The 23,723-nt window shown below is 34.1% G+C and overlaps 3 protein-coding genes across 3 annotated transcripts; 1 reads left to right on the forward strand and 2 right to left on the reverse strand.

Moving 5' to 3' along the window:
* Positions 1-83: 83 nt before the first annotated feature.
* BGAL9 (beta galactosidase 9) lies at positions 84-6,351 on the reverse strand. The gene is made up of 19 exons (XM_078960778.1): positions 6,026-6,351; positions 5,578-5,673; positions 5,339-5,451; positions 5,132-5,198; positions 4,714-4,806; positions 4,461-4,604; positions 4,293-4,381; positions 4,074-4,179; positions 3,846-3,933; positions 3,578-3,699; positions 3,101-3,265; positions 2,730-2,962; positions 2,419-2,534; positions 2,166-2,263; positions 1,949-2,059; positions 1,285-1,395; positions 998-1,206; positions 535-862; positions 84-418 (listed from the first exon to the last, which is right to left on the reverse strand). Exons 1-19 carry the CDS (start codon positions 6,209-6,211, stop codon positions 254-256), a joined length of 2,640 nt encoding a protein of 879 aa, XP_078816904.1. The 5' UTR covers positions 6,212-6,351; the 3' UTR covers positions 84-253.
* Positions 6,352-8,811: 2,460 nt separating this feature from the next.
* Positions 8,812-9,438, reverse strand: LOC145002718 (uncharacterized). Its single transcript, XM_078961930.1, has one exon. The coding sequence runs from the start codon at positions 9,436-9,438 to the stop codon at positions 8,812-8,814; it is 627 nt and encodes a 208-aa protein (XP_078818056.1).
* A 4,588-nt stretch (positions 9,439-14,026) lies between these two features.
* On the forward strand, positions 14,027-17,828 carry LOC145001152 (reverse transcriptase-like protein). The gene is made up of 12 exons (XM_078960499.1): positions 14,027-14,189; positions 14,275-14,380; positions 14,463-14,526; positions 15,327-15,428; positions 15,510-15,574; positions 15,661-15,759; positions 15,848-15,927; positions 16,321-16,498; positions 16,578-16,633; positions 17,044-17,172; positions 17,246-17,429; positions 17,516-17,828. The coding sequence occupies exons 1-12, from the start codon at positions 14,149-14,151 to the stop codon at positions 17,645-17,647; spliced, it is 1,236 nt and encodes a 411-aa protein (XP_078816625.1). The 5' UTR covers positions 14,027-14,148; the 3' UTR covers positions 17,648-17,828.
* The last annotated feature ends 5,895 nt before the right edge of the window (positions 17,829-23,723 follow it).

The raw sequence follows: 23,723 nt of genomic DNA on the forward strand, positions 1-23,723 counted from the left end.
TCATATTGTGTTGGCCTTGGAGAAACTAAAAATGAAACGATAGGATAATATAATACCCACATGAACAAAAGCAATGCAACATGTAAAACCAACAAACCGATACCATTAGTAGATGCTATTTTTATTCTTCTGTATATGTACAATAGCATACCCAAACACCTCATCAAAACAAACCAACCATTCACACATACATGTAAGGGGAAAATTCATACCATACATCCTTTGACATTTCTTCTTTCTTGGTCTCATACTCTCAAATATCTGATAATCCACCATACCATTGAGTTGATGATGATGATGATGATGATGATGGTTTGCATGTTGCCTTAACAGCTAAGGTTTTTACAGTCCTTGGACATGGGTCTCCAAATACAGAATTAGACACTTCTATTTTGCAACTATTTTTTCCCTCACAAACCTGTCACAATTCATTATAACAACATATTAATCAAGAAATAGCAACAGTTGCACTTTCATTTTATATGACTAATTTTAACTAATAACTATAATTGACCTTTTTTTTTATATACTTACTTTGGACAAAATGGCTGAAGAATTTGTTGCATGGCAGTTGCCTGTGGAGAAAGCTTGGCAGCTACCTTGAGGGGTTCCATAGCTAGCAAAGTCTATGGATTCAATTTTATAACCATCCTCACACTGCAATTGTACTACTGGTTTCATATTGCTGTAATTTGGTTGGGCCCACATGTCAACAGGTGGATAGTAATCCTCAGACATGTGACCACATACAGTTTTAACAGAAACAGTCTTCACAGAAATTTCAAACGGGTTCCCTCCTGTCTCCTCAAATAGAACAAGTAGATTGTCTGACGGCTGTAACCATGATCTTGGAACATGGTACCTGTTTCATTAAAATTGTCAAAACCACAACCCTACTTTTTTCCATATTTCTTCTACATGACATGACCGATGTCAATAGGAGAAAAAAGTCATGTTTGTGAGAAAAGACATGAATGCCCTTCTGAAAGAAGAATACCAAATTTGAGTGGGGTTGCCACAATTTGTGTTGCATTTTTCTGATCCATAAGCTCCACGATAATCACAAGTTTCTTGACATCCGTCTTTAGGGGCAACAAGAGTCCAGTATCTTCCTATATGGTGTCCATTGACCCAAGCTTCACCTTTACCCATGCTGCTAAAATCAAGAACCACTGGATCTTTCCCTCCAGGAGAATCAAAATATGTCTGCCATTAATCAAAAAATGGAAGAGAATATGAGTAAATGACAATTTTACCCTTGTGTTTTTATAAGTGATGTTTTACCTTGTACCATGAAAGGGCTGATGGAACATCTTCATCTGTTAAATCAGTCCAACCTGAACTTTTCTTATCTTCAGTAGCGTATAATTTCAGGAATTCACCTTTAAGCCCAACCTATGGTCAAAATAGTAGCAATTAAATTTGCGAAGCATAATCTTCCACCACTAAATGCACAAGTCTTAAATTTTGAATGACTGCTTTCCTTTACTATATTATAGCGTGCTACAAAGTAAACTAGATATAAAACACTCGAATTGAAAGTTGAAAATATTCATGATATACTTTAGTACACAAAAATTTCAATTACAGCATTGTACTTTGAAAACCATGCATATACAACACAATTTTCACAGCTACAATAAAAATGGATGAAAGTACAATGATGTAATCGGGTAGATCATTCAAAGTATAGTTCCTTTATAAGAAAAAACTTGAAAATACAACGTGGTAATAGAAAGAAATGAAAGCAGGATGCTATAATACACAAACATATGAAAGCACACTGCTATTGCATTTAGGCATAACCCTTATGTTGACTAATCATTTTGATCAGTTAAGGTATCTAATATTAAACAACATAGAAAACTTGCTGAAAAGTTGTTTTAACTTTGAATATGCAGTAGGAATGTTGAGAAACAACATTACATTAGATGAGAAAAGTAATTACCTGATATGTCCATGGTGAATGTGTGATATTTACATCCCCATTCTTGAATCCAGTTAGAGTAATCTGACCCTGAAACCCTGCTCCATCTTTCTCAAGAAAGGCACCATAGTTCTGAATCATTAAATTTGCATGAATCAAATCCATGGAATTACATATTAATATAAACTCTATTATATCCAAACTTCATAAAACATATTTTATGATTTATTATTATTACCTGCAAGCCTACTGTCTCTGATAATAACACCAAGTCATTGTATCCTTGCTTAAACTGAACTTTCTGAACAACTTTCACCCAATCACCCCTTGCACTACCTTTATTTTCAATCAACACATAACACCATCAGGTCTATGTTTTTATAACTTGGCAATGATCTAAAGATAATCATATATAATCATAAAGCATAAGTAGGTTACTCAAACAGTAGATACTGACTATATTAATGATATAATGACAATTAGTTAGTTACCTATAAGTTTGCCATTAATGAAGATGCGAACCAAATCACGCATGCTATCAATCACAAGTGATGGATTACTTGCATTTTCCTCCCAATGCAAAACATCCTCATCAGAAACATATATTCTGCATGTAATTGAAGCAAATAGTCATTGTGTTGTTAAAATATAATCAAAGTATATTGTTACTTCCCTTTTCCTAAATAGTGCATAGCAAGCTTACAAAAAGGGAAACTCTAAAAAAGATGAGAGATTGAGAATCGGTTTTTAGGGTTGAGAAATTAACCCTGATAATATTAAAAAGTACTTATTGTTTGTATACCTGGTGATATACCATAAATAATCTGATCGATCTTTTGTCACATTTAAATGCTCCAAGACACCTTTAAAAGTGAAATTATCATCACCCCAAGCACCAATCGGCTCCTTAAATGTCATCCATGAGTCTGAGACCAAAGGTACTTGCTTCTGAATCATTAAGTGACTGGGTGTAGAGCTTTTTGCAGATAATGTTGGCTCAAAATCCACCACTTTAATGGATGTTTGTGCCCCAACCTACTCCAAATTTAAAAAGATATATATATCATGAAGGAGAAAGTAATCACATAATAACCAATGCTATATAAGATAATCAAGATAGGTTTTCCAATAATATCTGAAAAAAAAAAACGAATAAAAGGGTAAAAGTCAAACCTTTGCAGTGTTGAAGGCAACATTCTTGCAGTCTGGTAGTATGCTCACAGACCAGGGTGGTAAAGTGTAATATTGACCAAGGAATTGAACAGTGATTGTTTTATGTTCATCAATATTCGCAAGAAATGCTGAGCAGATACTTTTATTACCTTGGTACACATGTGCCTAAACCAAAAAGTAAAAATAGTCTTAATTTATAGTCAGAAATTTGATGATAAATTAGTTTTATGGCGTATATTGGCATAAAACTATCTAGAATCTAGTCATTCCAATCACCAAAGTTCCACATGGGAAATTAGTTTTAATTTTAACTTCATGTTTATTTATAGCAGCTTAATTCAATTCAGATTTAACATTATTTATGCAAGATGCATTTCAATCAATATACAAGGCATCAATGGCGATGAGGTGTCTAATAACAGGCTAGTAGAACCAATAGATGCAGGATAATGTAAAAAGCTGAGGACTTGAACAAACCTCCTGCATAGATCCTAATTTTATATACTGAGCTGACTCAGCAGCCACTAGTGCAGGCTCACAAAGCTTTATAGCAGCATGCAGATCCTTTAGATGCCCCCATTTAGGCTGACTTAGAAGACCTAAAAAAAAAAATTAAATCTCAGTTTCTTTGTCAGCTGAAAACACCTTCATCAACACCCACAATGAGCTATATATATATATATATATATATATATATATATATATATATATATATATATTTTTTCCATACATGTTTTGATCTTACCATATTCATCAAGAGGAGCATCATAATCATAACTAGTGATTATATTAGGGCCTCCAGAAGTCCTTCCAAAATTCGTCCCTCCAAAAAACTAAGCCATAAGGAAGAGAAAGAAGATATTGGTGATCACAAAGTAACTAGAAAATGGTAAAACTGAAACTTATAAGGGATATGTATGGATTGTAATTATTATATTTTGTAGGATGAAAGTTAAGGGGTAGCTTACACTACCATATAATAATTCTGAAAGCTTCCACCTCGTTGATAAAATCGAGCAACTGCAAATGCAAGATCCTCCACAGGTCTGTGAGGCAATCTACCTCCCCAATTTGTATACCTTGAAAAAAGAAGATAAAAATTAAAAAAGAATATTTTGTTCAGAAAAGATAATTCAAAGTTTAAAAAAGTAAACAAGAATAATATGTTGGATTTGGATTTGCTTTTGCATACCATCCATCCCAATTTTCTGTCCAGAAAATTGGTTTCTTGTTGGAGTTGGGCTTAAAACCATCACAATAGTATCCATTGCAGGCATCTATCTGTGGGAAGAAGGGGAGAGATTTAAAAAAATAAAAAAGATAAATAATTTAGAAAAAATAAAAAAGGGTTGGAAAGTACAATGTATTCTGGAGCATCAGTTTGCTTGCACATAACCCATGGGACACCAGCTCCAAGTCCAACAGCCATTTCTGCAGCCCATTTTACATAGTCTTTTCCTTTTTGCCCAAATGAGCCTTCAATATTTCCATACTCATTTTCAATCTGATAGAAAAAATCCAATCAAGAATATATCCAATAGCATAATTAATTACCAAAAAAGAGAGCAAGAGTTTTTAGTTCAAGTAATGATGAAAATGAAGTCAAAGAAAACCTGCAGCATAATGATTGGGCCACCTTGCCAAGAGAAGAGAGACTCCTCTCGCATCAAATCTACTATTTTTTTTACAAAACGTAGCATTTCTTCCTGCAATATGCATGTCATTATTTTAAAGAACATAAACAAACAGTAAGAGAGTTTAGATGTAATTCGTTTTACCCATTTAATGTTAAAATCTTGCATTCATGTAGTGTAGAAAGGTATTAAATGCATGGAGATGGTGCATTCTTAAAAAAGATTTAGCCCATTTAATGCATAAAAGGGAGCATTTAAGAATGGTATTGAACCGATGCATTAATGGTAGAAATTCTTGACCAAGATTTCAATTTAGATTGTTTGGAAGAGTTAAAAGATGAGTAAACACTTGTTATATGTGGTAGAATACATATACTATTATTTTGTTCAGTTGTACCTTGAATGGAGCATTGTCAGTTCGGAATACAATTCCAGGAATATCACGAAGCCACACAGGGAAGCCCCTGCAAAATCATCAGTTGTATAATTAGATGATACAAAAATCTCTTTTTGAGCTTACTAATGCTGATTGTCTGATTTGTACATTTGATCATGGCATAAACTGAAAGTAAAATGAATATAACTAAATAGGGAAAGTAGAGACCCGAAATTCCACTCTGCACAAACATATGGACCTATTCGGAGATGAAGATAGAGCCCACTAGATCCCACCAACTTCACAAACTTCACCAGGTCATATCTTCCCTCAAAGTTATACTAAAGTGAGAAAAAGAAAGAAGTAAATAAGACACTTCATGAACTCAATTAGCAAATATAGCCAAATGTAGACCAAGAAAGAAGTCTGCAAGTGTTAACAAGATATAGTGTAGTAACAAAGCACACCTGTCCTTTAACTGGCTCATGGCCACCCCAGAATACATAAGTTTGAACGGCATTAGCACCACCTTCTTTACTCTTGGCTATCAGATCAGGCCACATCTGAATGAAATCAGGTAAAGGTAAAGAGACCGCATTATATATATAGCCAAATAAATGGAAAGGACATCTTGTGAAGGTAAAATAGAGTTGAACTTCATAAATGTCAGGAAAAGAGGTAGATGAAAGATGAGAATGAAAATGAAACACAGAAACAGAAAGCACAACCCAAAATTCAATTTTTGCCAAAATAACCTAATAAAACCCTTGAAAATCCCATATCGCCTGCTTCTGCGTCTGAATCATGTTATATTGTAAACAAAATCACATGCTGTATATGTAGACTTATACAGCACACAGGATTGTTATCATAGAATTGACTGAAGTCACTGAACAAGGAGAAGTAGTAAAATACCTCAGGTGTGGCTCGAGGATAGTGAATTCCTGCGGAAATAAGCATTCTCCGTTGTCCATCAATAATAAGTGCTCGGTGATCGTAGCTAACATTGAACGGCTTAAAAGATTCGCCGGCGACCATGCCAAAGGTTACAGTCAACGCCATAGCCAGCCATTGGAGCAAAATCAGAGTTCTGTTCTGCATGTTAGTAGCTCTACAGAGGAATTGACACAGAATGTGCTACACTGTTAGATGATCACTTTTAGATGCAGTTTATAAATTTTTCGAAATATGCAATTGCGTGCCCATCAGTTCGAACGTCACTAACAAAGTGATCTGAACTTGCAAGGAAAGAGAAAAAATTGGCTGACGCTGCTCTTATCGGCAATCTTTAGTGAATTTCCAGTTACGCCCCCGATCGTTTATTATAATTACTAAAATAGACAAGTTTAGATCAACTTACCCAAAAAGTTGAAATCATCTTCCCTACTAGGGTGTTTGTTAAACTAAAATTATGGTTGGCTAATTTTTTAAAACCTAAGCCTATATCTAAATCCAAAATCCGATTAAACAGTTTTTAATTAATCTGTTTTCTTTTGTTCGGTTTACTTGATAAGTGTATTTCAAATCTTAAAATAGTCAAATAAAATAGTGTTCAAAAAAAGATAATTTTTCGATACAATCAATTGAAAATGCCAACAAATGATTTAAAAATTGAACAAACATCTTCAAAAGTAAAAAATTTAAAATAAAATTTAAAAAAAAAAGATATATAATATCGTTGTCTTTTAGTTTAATATTTTCTAACTCAGAAATCTTTTGATATCATGAAAATGACATCAATTTTGATTGTTGAAACATCGAATTCTATTGTCAAAATAGAATAACTATAGTATAATTGGTTTCTTTGTTATGAATTATATGAATTAGTGCAATAATAGCATATACTTAATATGTAGTTATTAACGGCACAAAATAATTAAGCAAAAATATACTTAAAATTTGGCAATTACTAAATAAAAATGACAATTCTTAAAGGAATCAGCAATAATTAATGAAAACGATGCAATACTAAACATAAATACCATCTAAAAAATAACAAAAAAAAATGGTTTAGTTAATCTAAAAAGCAGTATGTTTTTCAGGTTTTAGGCTCGGTTTTTCGATTTCGGATATTTTAAACACCTTTTGTAACAGGTTAACAGCCCAAAATCTCAGTAACATTTTCCATTTTTAAATAGCGATTCCATTTCCATAAGTTATAAAATTTCAATCGCAATTATTTTCAAATCCAAAACATTAGATACATTATTCATAAAATCAGAGTGTCCTCAATAAATCGACATAGAGTGCATGCCGCGCCATCAAGTCGGGTCCTTGCCTTTAGATTTTGAAATACCTGAAACAACTAACAAATTGTAAGTTAATACTTAGTGAGTTCCCCATAGCATACCCCACATAATCTACATAATCATATAATCCATAACAATCTCATAATTATGCATATAAACATATAGGGATGTCGTGGGCTCTCCCGAGGGTCTTACACCTATATATCATGGGCTCCCTCCCCCTGGTCTTACTTGGAATGTCATGGGCTCCCTCACATGGTCTGACAACCAAGTGTCATAGGCTCCCCCATGTTCTTTACCTGGAATGTCATGGGCTCCCTGTAACATCTGGGCTCCCAGGTATATTATTTAATTATTTATTTTTTAGATTTATTGAGCCACTCGACGAGTCGGTGCCTTAACTCGTCAAGTAGATACTAATTGACCACGTGGGTCTAATCACCGACTCGACAAGTCAGGGAGCTGACTCGTCGAGTAGACGCTGTGAGGAGAAACCCTAAATCATTGGGTTTGGGGCCTATTTAAGGAAACTTATAGCCTCATTTGCGGCTTACAGTTGCCCAACTTCACTAAGAGAAACCTTAATCGGCCATTGAGCTAAGAGAGAGTGTTTGAGCTAACTTTTGAGTAGTTTGGTGAACCTTTTGGAAGGAAATAAGGGTGATACAAGCAGAGGATGAGGAGAACTGTAGGATCCAGCAAATTCCTTCACTTAGAGCTTTTGTGGAAGGTAAAAGCTTGCACCTTTCTCATTCTATTTAGTTAGATCTCATGATTATGAGAAATTAAGGTTTTCACTACCTTTTTATTGGGACAAAGAATGCATGTAGTCTATTAGGAGGTCTAGACTTCAGATCTGGATCTTGTGAGGTCCCTTAAGTCCAAAGGTCCTAACTTTATTGAGCAAAAAGAGGGTTTTGTGCTTAACACCTTATGAGAACATGTAGTTCGTAATATGGAGTAAATATGTCATGCATGAACGTAAAGATCAAAGGTTTACGTGACATTCGAGCCTTGGGAGGTTGGATCTAGAGTTTGGGAAGGTTTTCTGCCTTAAAATCGCCTGAATGAGAGATGAGTTTGAATGGACTCACCGAGTCGATGAGCCGATTCGACGAGTCAATTAGGGTTTGTCCCGATGAGCTTGATCATGCGATAATTCGGCGAGTTGGGCGTTAACTCGGCGAGCTGAGCTGGACCTTCACGAAACTTCTGAGGAAACAAGTGGACTCGACGAGTCACATGGGTGCACTCGGCGAGTCGGGTCAAACATGGACTGTTGACTAGAGTTTGACTTCTGTTGACTTTAGGGTTTGGTCAAACATGAGTAGTGGAGACCAAGGAAGGGTAAAATGGTCTTTTACCCACTTCAAGTGTTAGAGAGAGAAAGAATAACATTTGGTTTATTTCGGGTGTGAATCGAGTATTTATTTGGGATAATTATCATATGTGTTAGGCGGAGGCTAGTTCGAGGTTACGTGTACGAATTCCAAGATTGGCTGAAGAGTATGAATTGATATGGTTGATTGCTCTTTGTTTATCATCAAGATCGCAAGCTTTGATGATTGCCATTGTTTCAGACAAGCTTAAACGGTTCAGGTCTTTTGTCTTTTTAATCACCGAGACATTCATGTCCCATGATTTTGGAAGAGAATTTAGTAATTTCTTGTTGATTTCAGACCTAGTATCCATCACAACTGCGGAGCTCATTTCAGTGGTTAGTATGATAAATCTTTGCAATTGATTTTCCAATGTTTCTCCCACTACATAATTGAACATGTTGAATTTCTGTCGGAGCATGTCTTGTCGTCTTTGCTTCATATCTTCATTTCCTTTGTAAACTTCGATGAGCGCTTCCCATAATGCTTTTGCTGATGTATATTCACGAAATCCTTGTGCAATTTCAGGAGACAACGCCATAGTGAGTGTGGCAAGTGCCTTTTCTTGTTCTTCAACTCTTTCAAAATCATCATCAGTGTAATTTTCAATTTGTTTGTCAATTACTGTGCCATCTTCTAGAGTAGAAGTAATCTGAATTGGTCCTCTTAAAATGCTTCTCCAAATTTTGAAATCCTTCATTTTGATGTATTTTTCAATTCGGTATTTCCATTCAGGAAATCCTTCAGCTGATAGCAATCTAGGAATACGAGTAGTGGTTCCCATAATTGCATCCAAATCTTTATGAGCAATCATGTTTTGAGATTCCATTTGAGCAATCTTCAACCGCACACTAACACTCTTAAACGCACACTCTTTAATCGCACACACCAAGCCGGCCGCACACCAAGGCGTACACTGAGCCGCACACACCAAGCCGGCCGCACACCGAATCAAGCCCCACACCAAGGCATACACTGAGTCGCACACACCAAGCCGACCGCAAACCAAATCAAGTCGCACACCTAGGCGTATACTGAGCCGCACACACCAAGCCGTACACAGATCTTAACCACACTCACTTCAGCCGCACACACTTAATATCAATAGCAAACACCTTAACCGCACAAATTTAACCGCAAACACTTTGCCGCACACAGCTTTAACTAATACGCTCCACCGCACACACTATTGGCAGCAAACCTTCAACAGTACTTCGATCAAAATTCTTAAAACATTGAAATTTTACACTCTCACACTCAAAAGTAACTTCAATTGATACCAAATTGGCTCTGATACCAATTGTAAGTCCCCAAAATTGCTTGTGTATCAATCAGATCCAATCGATGGTGTGGAATCCCAATCAATTGGATGATGTCAGATCAAATAGAAGAGAATGAGAAGAAGAAGAAGATGAATCTAATGATGTATTTATGATATTGAGTGATGCTCCTTACAATAAATTCTCTCTCTCACACACTTCTTCTCTCTAACTTTCTCTCTCTACACTAGCCTTATCTCCTTTCTTACAATCTCTAACCGTACACTCCCACATGCACACTCTATTTATATGGACCTCCAGCCATACACATGTGTACAACCGCACACCCTGTGTACGACCGTACACAGGGTGTGCGGCCGTACACACAAACCGCAAACACATACAACATTACATAAAAATATATTTTCCTAGAAAAGCAAAGTATAAACCATATTTTTGACCCAACACCATGAAGCTTTATTATTATTAATCCATTAAAAATTATATATAACAAGAAATGGAGTCCATAATAGCAACTAGCCCACATTCTACAATAATATGAGAGTTGAGTCCATTTAGATTTAATTAGAATTCTTCAGCCCAACAATGAATAACCGATCATGACAAGGAGTCCAAAGGTTAAGGGCCCATATCAAAATAACATAATACAACATGATCAGTCCAAAAGCAAGGAGACCCTTTACCTGAGTTATCTTCCTCAGCCGCCTGAAGGTTCCCTGTCGACGTCACCTCCATCGATACAACTTCACCGGTGCGGCCTCCTTCTTCGGCGACATCTCCCCCTTTCTCTTTATCTTACACCATCCTCTCAAATCTCACTTTACCCGATATCCTTGAAAACATTTACAATGAATTACTTATCTTGGCTACAATGAGGCTGAGATTTCAAGGGCAAGACGAAGATTAAAGACTACGCTAACCACCACTGCCATTGACGGTTTATCATCGATGACATTGCTCACTAGAACCAGACTTGATCTAAACCATTACCAGAACTCGATTCCTTTCTGAACATCACTATCTTAACTCCAACAAAACCCATTCTCGTTCTCTTCAAAGGCACCAACAAAAGCTTCCATTCCCGGCGACGATTCCTTATATACCGATGTCGGCGGTTCTATCTCATTCCCATTATCAAGTTTTAATCGTTGCTATCATCCCCTTCTCTACAGGTGGCTCAAGAGGAGCTCACCATGAACCCAAATGGCCCTCCGACATGTACCTCACCACCGAAGGTTGAGCTCATCGCTCAAACCCTTATGATGCCTCACCGATGGTATTGCCCTATCCAATGGTGCCTTCATCTTTGGAGAAGTGAATCAGACCCGCCTCCCAACATTGACGTCTCATCCCCTTACTGCTCTCTTTATTTTTCTGGATCTCAATCTCTCTCTGCCTCTCTCTTCAGCCGCACACACATACACATACTTACCCTCACTACTCTAGGGCTTTTGGGTTGATTATATATAGGATGTGATTACCACCAATGGGATGAAGGATCTCTTGCCTCCCACGATGTCGTGATTTCCTAAATTGATAGAAACAACACCCATAGTTTAGACTTTTGATAGTTTTAACCCAAGCTTGATTTCCTCCAACAAAAGAAGTTTCTGAAATAGCATAAATCCCCCTAGAACTTTACAACTTAGCTTTATTGTTACTATGCTAATCTAATAAATCCCATTTTAATTAATTTACTCCTTTAAACTATCATAATGCCACACTAAACGATTAAATCCATCCAAATAATTATTTGCACCCTTTTTAACTATACTCACCATTCCGTAAAGTTTACATTCTAATCATTCAACCACCCCATGCTATTTCTTAAACCTCCCTTCCATATATATATAAATGGAAACGGGATGTTATACCGAACCATTCCCTTTAAAACCAGAAGTACCTTAAGCAATTAAACATAAAATCGTAAGCACAAAACTTAATGAATTTCCTAAAATACCATTCGACCATACGGGCTCCAACCACAGGCATAACGGACCTTTCCCTAAAATATATCAGGCCCCACCCAACTTACATAACATGCCCCGCCCAACATGTATCACGGGTCTCCCCCACCATATAAAACATGCCTTACACATATACATAACGAGCCTCATCTAACATACATGTGAGAGTCACAAAGACAATCTAGCATCCTACACAATATGGTGAGAAGATTCACCTCAAAGTCTAAGTTGATATATCAAAGCTCTCATAGACAAAAAACTAGTGTTACACACCACCAAATGAAACATTCAAAGTCAAACCTTGGTCTACCTTCTAAAAATAGCAATTTGAGCAAAAGTCAACCAGTTAAAAAAGTTAACGATTAACGCTTACCATGTCGCGGCCAGCAAAAGGCTACGTCGCGACAGATAAATGACAAGATAGTCGGGAAATCCTCATTCACCACATCGAGGAGAGCATATTGCTACTTATGTACATGGACAACTTAATGGATTAAATCCTTTGCGCAAAATTTCCAAAAGGCTTCTTGGGGCCCTAAAGGTTCATACGAATCCAAACTTTATGGACATGCACGACCCATACATGTCCTTCACTCAAACTAGGTTAAAAGATTAGAAGATGACCTAAATATCATGCATGGGTTTCAAAACACTCTCAACTTATAGATGCAGAAGATATAATACTCTAGGGATATTAGTGATTCATAAAGTTGCTAACTTATTAAACCCATTCATTCAAACTTCAACAATGGACCATATTATGCTAAATTTCTTAGATCCACGAAAAATGAACCATAAAGATAAAGACTTGAAGACTTACAATGGTCCAAAAGATGATCACAAACGTGGAGATGAGTTGCTTGATGTATCTTTGCACTAGAAAACTTATTCTTATTCTTTAAAGGTCAAAAAGTCACCAAAATGAGCTCAAACAGCTTGAAAGGAGGCTATAGTTTAATCTTATACACTTAGAGGAATGATGGAGGATGAGGGTGGACAAACCCTATCCATCACATCCCTTAAATAAGGCCTTAAGCCTGGTAATTAGGGTCTTGAGACTGGGACGTTGCCAGATCGTGGCCGACACATGGCTACATCATGGCCACTTAAAATGATCACGACCCTAAAAGACGTTGTCATGTCGTGGTGATCCTCGACATGACATTGTGGCCACCAAAATTCCCCAAGATTAAATCATAAAATTCATACCTAAAAATCGGGTGTTACAGACATGGTGAAATCCGAGAAACAAAAGGTCGTAAAACTCAAGAACATGAATTTTGGCGAGGTAGGGGGAGCTATTAACTTTCACCAACCTATACTGGTATTTCCATCACTAAGCATACCATTAATGTTGCAGTTACCAAGACCATCACTATATTATTCCATGATATTACAGTCACCAAGACTATCACGACAAACAGTATTTCATTACAGTGATATTTCCAACACCAAACATACAACTACAATCAATACTTGCATCGAAGATAATACGATGATATTTACAACACTAATCATACTACTAATAATCATTTCCCGCACAGTAGTACTTGCATAACCAAACATAATACTAGTTCTTTATTAATAATCTACAAGTATAACGTTAAAGATATTAAATCCACTATTGACTTGCATTCCTCCAATTATGGTATTATAGTCACACAAACTATCATATATTTACTAACAATATATAAATATAATGTTACAGACACCTAGCCCGTCATCCAAATAATTGTATTACAGTCATCTAAACTACTATTAGTTTCAATTATATAGACTTACAATATAATATCATTGTTGCTAAAATATATATTAATTTTAGTTACTAAAATTTTGCTTCAATTTAAGTGTCTTTTTAATATTTTTGAAACATATTTAAGAAAATGACTAGTTGAAGGTTTTAACTTTTAAGGATAAAAAAATGTTTATCCCAATATGTTGTATTGATTCTATTGAAGCAATTTTAATTTGGGCATAGGCCCACGACCATTTTCTAAAATCTAAAGTCTAAACCGGAGACACAGGTCCATTTTCAATAGTCCCATAACTCCATATTGTCAATACACGCCTTGTCGCATCAAAGCATAAAAAGGCGGGAGATCAAAAACTCATCTAGAAATCAAATCAATGCGAAAATTCACCTGAAGGAAGAAGAGCAGAAAAATGGCAGATCCTACACCGCTGGATTTAGATGAACTTCGGAGGTATTTTCAAACCCTAGTGTACACAGTGCACAATGCACTCACAAACTTTTTGAAGCTAATGATCGTATTTAATCAATAAGTGCAGTCGAATTAAAGAACTAGCTGAAAGTCGAACTAATTTTCACGAAGACGAGAATTTGATTACTTCAGACGAGGACGAGTTGCTCAGGGAATGTGTTTTCCAGCTTGGGGTGTGTTAGTTAATTTGAATCTTTTAGCCTCTTTTGTGTTTTCGTCATTACACCCACCTTTTGTTTGTGTTTATGAAAATAGGGGAAAGTTAATGAAATTATCGAAGAATACTCGGATGTCAGTTCATTAGAAGCTGAAGATTTGGGTATATCTTATCTCTCTATTTACATGATACAAACACTCCTTTACTCGCAACTTACAATGATGCTTGCAGTTGATACTTAACTGACAATGGGTATTTGACTTTCTTCTATTTTTTCAACTATGGAGAACAAGGGAGAACATGGACACTGATTACTTTTGATGATACTTTTAATGTTCGCTTGCTTTACCTCCAAGTTTGGGTCAATTGACTAACATAATTTAGGCAACCAACTATTTTCATACAATTTTATGTGATTTATGTCATTAACTAACCTTGTTTATGTAAATGACGTCACTTTTTACTTAGATTTTTACTCCAATTAGGTCACCAGAGTTGCAATTTTTATGCACTTGGTCACCAGATAATCAAGTTCTTGGTTGCTAATTGACCCAAATAAGCGGGATCCCTAATTTATATACCTAATTGGCAAAGAAAATCGTTTTTTACTCAAATTAACAAAATTGATTCTATAGAAGTCAAATTAATCCTCAAGATTTTAAGTATCTCCATTATCAAGTATGTGAACCTTATCAAGGTAAAGGATAAATGGAAAATTGGTTGCTGTTAGTAGTTACATGCTGTTTATTCTCAATCAAAGTTAGAAAAGGATTCTTCCCAAAAACAGAATAACCTGTTTTTTGCCTGAAAATTGTTTTATTGATTGGATTGTTTATTGGTGTAAGAATGTGTTGACAAGTGTCTCTATGTACATGACATAAAATACACCAAATTCCTATCAGTTGAATTCAGACATCTTTAGCAATGATAGATATTATAAATTGTAAAACTTGTGTAATTAGATGCATATGTGGAGAATTTGAAAGGGGAGCTTTGCTCAATGGAGGCTGAAAATGCTGAACTTTCTGCTGAAATTGAGAATCTTATGAAGGGATCTTTTGAAGGTGAGGGAAATCATATTAAGTTGCATTGCATTTTGGCATGGCTTCTTAATGAGCATCTTAATTTGCTATCTGTAATTGCAGATTCTATCCGTTTGCAAAACAACATTGAAGGACTGAATTCAACTATGGAGTTTATTCAGTCACAGGTTTTTTACTATTTGACTTTTTAATATACATAAAGGGATTTATTTGTTAACCTCACAAACATCTTTTTATAAACTTTATGTTGAAGGGTCTTGAAACAAAAAGAGCAGATGCTGTTCTTGAATGCTCTTTGCTGGAAGAACATCAACCAGAAGCCATAGATGCAGATGGTGGTTGCAAGTTTAAGGTTTGATAATATAGCCATGAAAATACACCTTCTATGCTTTTATCTGTTTAATTATTTGTCAGCTTCTTTATTTGATTTCCTTTTAAAGCTTTTAGAGTTGAATAGTCAAATTGAGAAGAAAAGAGGAATGTTGAAGTCTCTAGAAGATCTTGACTACACTCTCAAAAGGTATTATTGCTGGGATACTAGGGTAGTGTTAGGTATAAGGGAATCGAGGAGGGAATGGAATTGGAATCACTCATTCCATTGAAATGAAAAAGAGCTGCTTGTTTTGTCTTCTTGAAGGAATGTTATTCCTTCCCTTTTCAGTCATTAGCCAAGTGTTGTTTTATTCTTCATTATACTTTTATTTGGGATTTGATAAGCTTTATCAATTTTCAACTTTTTAATTCTACATTAAAAAAATCTATTCTATTTTTTAGAGACCAATCAAGCATGATCATGGAATGCAATGAATTATTCCATTTCCATTCATTCGTCATTCCATTCCATCAATCCAACCAACCAAACAAACAGATGCATGATTTTGGATTTTTTTTTTCTTTTTCCTGAAACATGCAGGTGTGAAGATGTTTTAAAGATTGAAGACTTATTGACTGGACTTAAAGTCATTGAATATGAAGGGAATCGAATTAATTTGTCTTTAAGAACATACATACCTGAAACAGAAATGGCTGAACAGATTCATGAGTTATCTATAGAGTTTCTGGATGCCACATTGGAACTCAAGAATGCTGAGGTATTATTTTAACACTACTAATTTATATATAATACCATTTGATGATTTTACCTTATGTTCCTTTTCATCTTTCCTTCAGATTTTCCCAAATGATGTCTATATTGGTGAAATTATTGACACTGCTAAATCATTTGCGTAAGTTACTATTTATTTTCTTTTGCTTCAACCATCCATAACCCTTATATTTTTTTGCCACCTCAGCGCCAACTCATCAATCCCAAAACCTGAACATGTCTCTTTATAACAAAAACATTTCCTTAACTTATTAATGGGTCCCACATAATTTAATCTATATAGTTTTTGTTCTTTCTTTATATACATCAACATATTTGAAATTATATTAAAGTAACTAAATAGTATATATATATATATATATATATATATATATATATATATATATATATATATATATAGTTTTCTTAATCTTACGAATTTTCCTACTTTTTGTATATGTTTGATGAAAATAAAAGTATATAGAAAACCAAAAAAGTAAAAAAAAAAAAAAGAAAAACAAAAAGATGTAAAATAATTAGTTATTCTTGCAGACACCAATTTTCTCTTGTTCCAATCTTTGAGAACAAAACCAGCTTGGAGTGGTTTGTGCGAAGAGTGCAGGACAGAATTATTTTAAACACATTAAGGAAATCTTTGGTCAAAGATGCAAACAAGTCAAGGTAAAAGTAAAACTTTGCTTTTAATTTTTCTAATTTTATTTTTTTTGCTAAAAGTGTTTTGGTTTGTGAATAGGCATTCAATTGAGTACATAGATAGAGATGAGATGATAATTGGTCATATGGTGGATGGAGTTGATGCTTTTATAAAGCCATCTCAAGGCTGGCCAATGACTACTTCTCCATTGAAGCTTCTTTCTTTGAAAGGTTCAACTCAATCTTCCAAGGAGGTTACTTTTAGCTTTCTTTGCAAAGTTGAGGTTAGTCATGCACTTAGTAAAATTATTTAAGACCTAAAAAAAACATAATTTATATATGATTACTACTAAATTGTTTGTGGTTTTAGGAAATGGTGAATTCGTTGGATGTGAAAGTATGCCAGAATCTTTCTACATTTATGGATGCAATTGAAGAAATTCTCAAGCAAAGAATGCGTATACAACTCCAATCTGAATCTGGTAGTAGCATCAACAACTGAGTTTTTCCTCTATTTTGGGTCTTGTCTTGTTACTTCCATCAGTTTGATGTATGTTAGTTACTTCATGTGTAAAATTATGTTAGTGAAAAATTATTCACTACATGCATATTTATTTAAGAGTCACAAAAACAATGGTTTATGTGACAACCGTCAAAATTCGAGTCGGTCATAGATTTGACTATATTAGTTGCACATAAAGGCACTACACATATTGGACTTAGTAACTAGAAGCCAAGTTATGACCTATTAGAAACTTGGAAACAATTAGAAACAATGGATAATGTGCTTGGATTTCACATTGGTATGTGAATTCTACAACTACTTAACTGTAGTGGCTATCCATATTCGGGTTACTCTTTGACTCGAACAACATTTCATGAATCATATACACACATTATGCACTTGACCTAGTAGTAGAAATTAGGTCGGAGTCTCATAGAAACTTAAGTCAAAGTTGAAGACTAGGACTAATATACTTGATTCCTCAATTTCGCTTGAATCTCGGAATCACTACATAGAATGCCAATAAACCCATAAAAAAATAAATTATAAACATTATTTATAACTATAAAAGAGTTATAATACCATAAGATAATTTGAAGTTTCAAATATTCAATTTATTTTGATATTCAAAGTTTATTAAACTTCAAAAACCCTAAATGCCCTAAAAACTCATATTTATAAGCTTTAACCTTAAAAATTTCTATAAAAATAATTATGAAACTTATAATATGATCTTATGATAATAAAAATTATGAGAGTGAAATTAAGAAAAATAAAATTTAAGTCATTAGTATTTAATCTTATTTCTATGCAAAAAAATCAAGGTTTTGTGAATGAAAATTAAAATAAGGTGCATATTTTATAAAAACTTGATATTTTTATAAAATAAAGTTATAGTTTTATAAAATTTAAGAGAAGGAGACCTTCTCTCCACTCCAAAGTCGGACTCCCTCTCCCCATACACTCTCTCTTCCCAAAACACAATCATTAAGTCAAAACCCTCACTCCACCTCTTCTTTCTTCACTCTCTTACACTCCACTCTTCACACACTTCACTCTCTTCTTCCCTCTCTCTAAACTCACGAAAATCCTCTCATTCCTCTGCAAAATTTCGAGATTGTGAAGCCCTTGAAGTGTTCTTACTTCCCTCAAGATCATAACAAAGGTAAACAACATCATCTTCATCCATAGTTACATGATTTTACTTCTTTTCCTTCTTAGTTTTCTCTTCTTTTCGGATTCTATGCCATTCCATGGCTAGAAATCTTTATTTTTCCCTTGTGGTTTGTAGATTCTCACCATAACACAATGCATGTGTTAGAGATGGTGAAAATCCGGGATCAAACCCATGCAAGGAGTGAAAAAGATGCACATATGATCATATGACATCAAAACCTAATATTTCATGTTCTCCATTTCTTTTGTGTTCATGCATGACCTAAAGCATTTAAACCATTTCTAGTACATCTTGGATGCTCATTCATTCCATGCATGTGTTAGAAATCGGACCTTACCAAAGGCATGCATGATGTTCTTGTTGAAATACCCTATATAATGCACACAAACAAACATGCAATCTGCCAGATTACTTTGTTCGACTTTGAACGGCCATAACTCGGTCATTTCTTAACCAAATCATGATATTCTTTTTGTATTGGATAGTTCCACGAGTTAACTTTCAAACCCAATTGGTCTCACTGTAAAATATTAAATATCCGATTTTTGGCAATTTTTACAAAATGATTGCGCATACAGCTCTTTTTCAGTGATCTCTATTTTTGTCTTGCATGATCAATGGCCTTAAACCCAACCATAAATCTGAGGAAAAATACCTTAAAAACTTAACATATCTAGTGATTGATGGTTGAAATTTCGTGGCTTAAAACCTCACTGAATGGGCTACACAAATTCATGAACTTCAGCCACATCTACACTTCATTCATTATTGCATGCAACTTTTCTTAAATTGTTTGGATTCATTACTCTCATTTCTTTTCTGAATACATTTTTAACATTTTTCCTTTTGAAAGCCCTTGCATGCATGAGATAATCTGGAAAATTTCAAAAGCTTTTATTATTTCTTTGATTTATTAAAATTATTGCTAAAACCAAGGGCATAAATCATATAAAATACTTCCAGAGGTCAATAAACCATAAATAAATTCATGGATGATCCTTATGGTGAATAATGACCCCTCACCAAATTTCAGCAATTTTTGTTACTGTTTAATACGATTTCTAATTTTCTTTTGTTTAGGGCATGATAATTTACAAAACCACTTTAGAGAATGTGAAAATTTTATATAACAATTTTCGCATACCTTACATGTGATGGGTGACTCCAGAAAATAATTTCAAGATTTTTCATCATGTCTTACTATTTTTCCCAATTTTTGGTAATTATAATGGTCTAAAAATGGGAAAAATAGTTCTGATTATCCAAAATTCATGAACATTTACCAGAATATCATATTATACAGTAGGAGGTTACATAAAAATTTTGAGAATTTTTCTCTACTGTAAACTATTTTTCTCTTATTTTCTAAAGTTAATTACACTTAAATACACTTAAATACACATAAATACTCAAAACCAGATTATACATTATGAAAACCACTTTTGATATTTTTCCCAGGTTATTTATACTGTAAATGATGTTACAAAAATTTTTGGTAATTTATTTTAACTGTTTAATATTATTTTTTCAATTAATGATTAATTAAAGGAATAAAACAAGGAAAAATAGAAATACCCATTGAAAAATATCTTTTATATTTTTCCCAGCCTAGTTATGTATAATAACAGTTAAATAAAAAGTTTGGGTAATTTTGGAAACTATTTTCTATTTATTTCAATTTTTATTGGAATAAATGCTCAAAAATCATAAAATATAATTAAACAGCTTGGAAATCTATTTTTATATTTTTCCCACCTTGTTAATGTTTAATAACAGTTAAATAAAAAGTTTGAGAAATTTTCTTAACTCATTGCTATTTTTCATGAATTTATGGTTATTCAAGAAACTAAAATGGTGAAAAATAGTTAGACAACTCAAAAATTCAAGAAAATTTATCTTGAGGTTTTTGACTTTAATTAAAACTGAAATGCAAAGTTTGGGATTTTTTAGAATTGAATTGATTTAGTTTTGAGTATTTAATCATTGGAACACCTCTAAAATGTTAAATATTAACATTTCAATAATGAAAATTTTCCACTTAAATTGTTATATAACAATTGATTCTTTGAAACTTAATTTCCACAGAAAATTGTTTGTAACTTATCGATATTAAATTTTGACACAATATTGGCATAATTCTATTGTAGTACCATGTATACTAGTGTTGGATTTCGATTAGAGACTCACTAGCGAATATCATTATTGTAGGAATCGATAGTGATACGAGTGGAGCATAGTCAAGGCACCATTTGCATCATCTCAATGCACATTGTGAGTATTCACGCACTCCCCTATTTTCGGGTTTTAAATGTTTTGGGGTGGAAAAGCATGTCCTAAACTATTTTTATGTTTGTTGTATTTATTTTGACTTGTATGAAACTTGGTTGCTATATTTCGTATGTATGTGTATGTTACTTTAATTCATGAGGACGGTGTTGCGGTTAAGTCCCTGGAATCTCTAGACACAACTCATTAACTCTTTTGAGCCTATGGTTATTATGGATAGCGCTATCAGGAGGTAGACAACTCCTCACTCGCACGATTTGCTGGAGTGCATTTTACCATTTTCTACACTATGTTTGCGATACACATAGTAGTCAATAGGGCACGATTCGGTCATTAGGCTTGGGTTGTGAACTCATGAATGGAAACTTGATGCACGTACTATTCTTTATACACATACGAAACTTGTATTCCCATGTTAGCAACGACACTTGTATACTTATTTTAGCAATGAAACTTGAATACTTATTTTAGCAATGAAACTTGTTTCTCATTATAGCAATAAACTTTGTTTCTCATTATAGCAATGAAATTTGCTTCTCATTATAGCAATGGACTCTATTTCTCATTACAACAACGAACTTTTACTACTGGAAACTTATATACATGTTTTAGCAATGAAATTGTTTGCTCCTTGTAGCAACGAAATTGACAGCTCATTTTAGCAATGAAACTTGTTTTACTCGTTTGAGTAACGAACTCTATCTTCCATGAAAATATGAATGTTGCATCTTATTCGGGCAACATACTTTATTTCTCATGATGACAACGAACTGTGTTTACAAACCTATTTACTCCTTTTAGCAATATACTTTTATTATTGGAAACTTTTATCAAAACTTTGATTTCAACTCATGAACCAATATTATTTCGTTAAACTTGTGAGTACTCACCAACTATTTTTTATAGTTGACGCTCGTTTTACATGCTTTTTCAGGAATCATCGAGTAAGTGGCACTTAGGGACACTTCAATTTTAGGAGCATTTGCATGTGTTGTATTTCTATTTTCATTGTAATTTCTTTTAAAAGTTGTTCAAACCCGTTGTAAATTTGTATTGGTTTTTAATACTATGGTTGATGTTGTCTTTAAACTTTTGCTATGAAACCCTTTGTACTGCCACGCCTCGTGTTTCCGCTTTAGCGGGGTGTGACAGTTTACATACATGATCATGAAAAATTATGCCCTCACTACAAAAGGCCATCTAGGACATGGGTATAACTACGAGTAATTTAGGAGTAAAATACGGTTTGTAATTCATAAGTAAAGTGTGTCGTTTTTAAAAAATGAATATCTAACAAATTAACCATATTTCTCATTTATAACGAAATAACCATCAATTTCGTGGTTCTTTGATATTTTTATAGTTTATGAATAAAAGTATGAAACGTTTTGCAAAGAGTGTTTCTCTTGTATTGTACTAATATTATTAATATTTTTTTTTTCTAAACATGTCTACATGTGATGTATAGTTGAAAATAGGACTTCTGTAATTTATATCAAACTAAAAAAACGTTGTAGTACATGTATAAAATTATTCACAATTTGTGTTTCTCACGTATTGAACTAATATCATGCAAGAAAACTGTTTCTAATCAATTAATCATGTCTAGCGTAATATATAGTTGAAATTAGGGATATCAAAACTTAATGAATTTTCTTCAATGGTTGAACTTTCGTTGGAATTAAAGCACTTCTAACAAGACATTGAGATATCACAATTTTATGACTTTCTCTTGGTTTAATATAGAGGTGGTAATCGTATCGTGTCGTGTCAAAACACTAAACAGGTTGAAAGTGCTTGATCCTAACCCGACCCATTTAATTAACGTGTCGTGTCGTGTCAACCCGTTTATTTTCGTGTCGAGTTCATGTCGGGTTTTGGGTTAGGGTTATAGCTCGAAATATGTTATGTCATGTGAGGTTAAAAGATTGAGCCTGTTGAAAGAGTAGGAGTTAGTAGGCAGAAAGGAAAAACTAATACTTTGGAGGCAGAATAGTTGAAGTCATAGCAAGTTCAGATGACAAAATTAAAATAGTGGAAGTTGGGGAGGCGGATGACAAAGGTCATGAGGATGCGAGAGTGGTGAAAGAAACTGGGTAGTTTAGGAGAGAACGAAAAATTGAAATGAAGTCTTGATCTAGATGACTAAGTCATTTCAACATTACAAAACAATTTAATTCGAAGATTTTCTTTTACTTATGGTTTTGATTTTGTATATATCTCTCTCTCTAGTTTATTTAAATAATTCAAAATACTTGCATATAAATAAACGGGTCATTTTCGAGTCATATTCGAGTTGAAATTCTCAATCCTAACCTTACCCATTTAATTTTCGTGTCGTGTCGTGTTAACCCGTTTATTTAAACGGATTGAAATATCTTACCCAAACCCGTTTATTTCGTGTCGGGTTTCGTGTCGTGTCAATTTTTACCACCTCTAGTTTAATCATATAAAATTATCTACTATGTTTACCATCAGAGGTGGATGGAGCCTACTCAAAAATCGAAAGGGTGCGTGATGGTATTGTCAGTGGAACGATTATGATCACGGCGAGCTAGGTACCACTCAATTGGAGAATCAGAGTTTCTTATTGTCACACCCCCAAACCAA

This window comes from Lactuca saligna, chromosome 6, assembly GCF_052625555.1.
Source record: "Lactuca saligna cultivar CGN05327 chromosome 6, ASM5262555v1, whole genome shotgun sequence".
Taxonomy (NCBI): domain Eukaryota; kingdom Viridiplantae; phylum Streptophyta; class Magnoliopsida; order Asterales; family Asteraceae; genus Lactuca; species Lactuca saligna.

Bases quoted from the DNA above. Each gene is read 5' to 3' on its own strand.
- BGAL9 (XM_078960778.1), bottom strand. From the start codon at position 6,211: ATGCAGAACAGAACTCTGATTTTGCTCCAATGGCTGGCTATGGCGTTG. The intron at 4,807-5,131 runs GTACAACTGAAC...TGCATATTGCAG, and splicing joins CTGACAATGCTCCATTCAAG to GAAGAAATGCTACGTTTTGT. The intron at 4,382-4,460 runs GTACTTTCCAAC...TTCTTCCCACAG, and splicing joins CTGATGCTCCAGAATACATT to ATAGATGCCTGCAATGGATA.
- LOC145002718 (XM_078961930.1), bottom strand. From the start codon at position 9,438: ATGAAGGATTTCAAAATTTGGAGAAGCATTTTAAGAGGACCAATTCAG.
- LOC145001152 (XM_078960499.1), top strand. From the start codon at position 14,149: ATGGCAGATCCTACACCGCTGGATTTAGATGAACTTCGGAG. The intron at 14,527-15,326 runs GTATATCTTATC...TTGTGTAATTAG, and splicing joins ATTAGAAGCTGAAGATTTGG to ATGCATATGTGGAGAATTTG. The intron at 15,575-15,660 runs GTTTTTTACTAT...TTTATGTTGAAG, and splicing joins TGGAGTTTATTCAGTCACAG to GGTCTTGAAACAAAAAGAGC.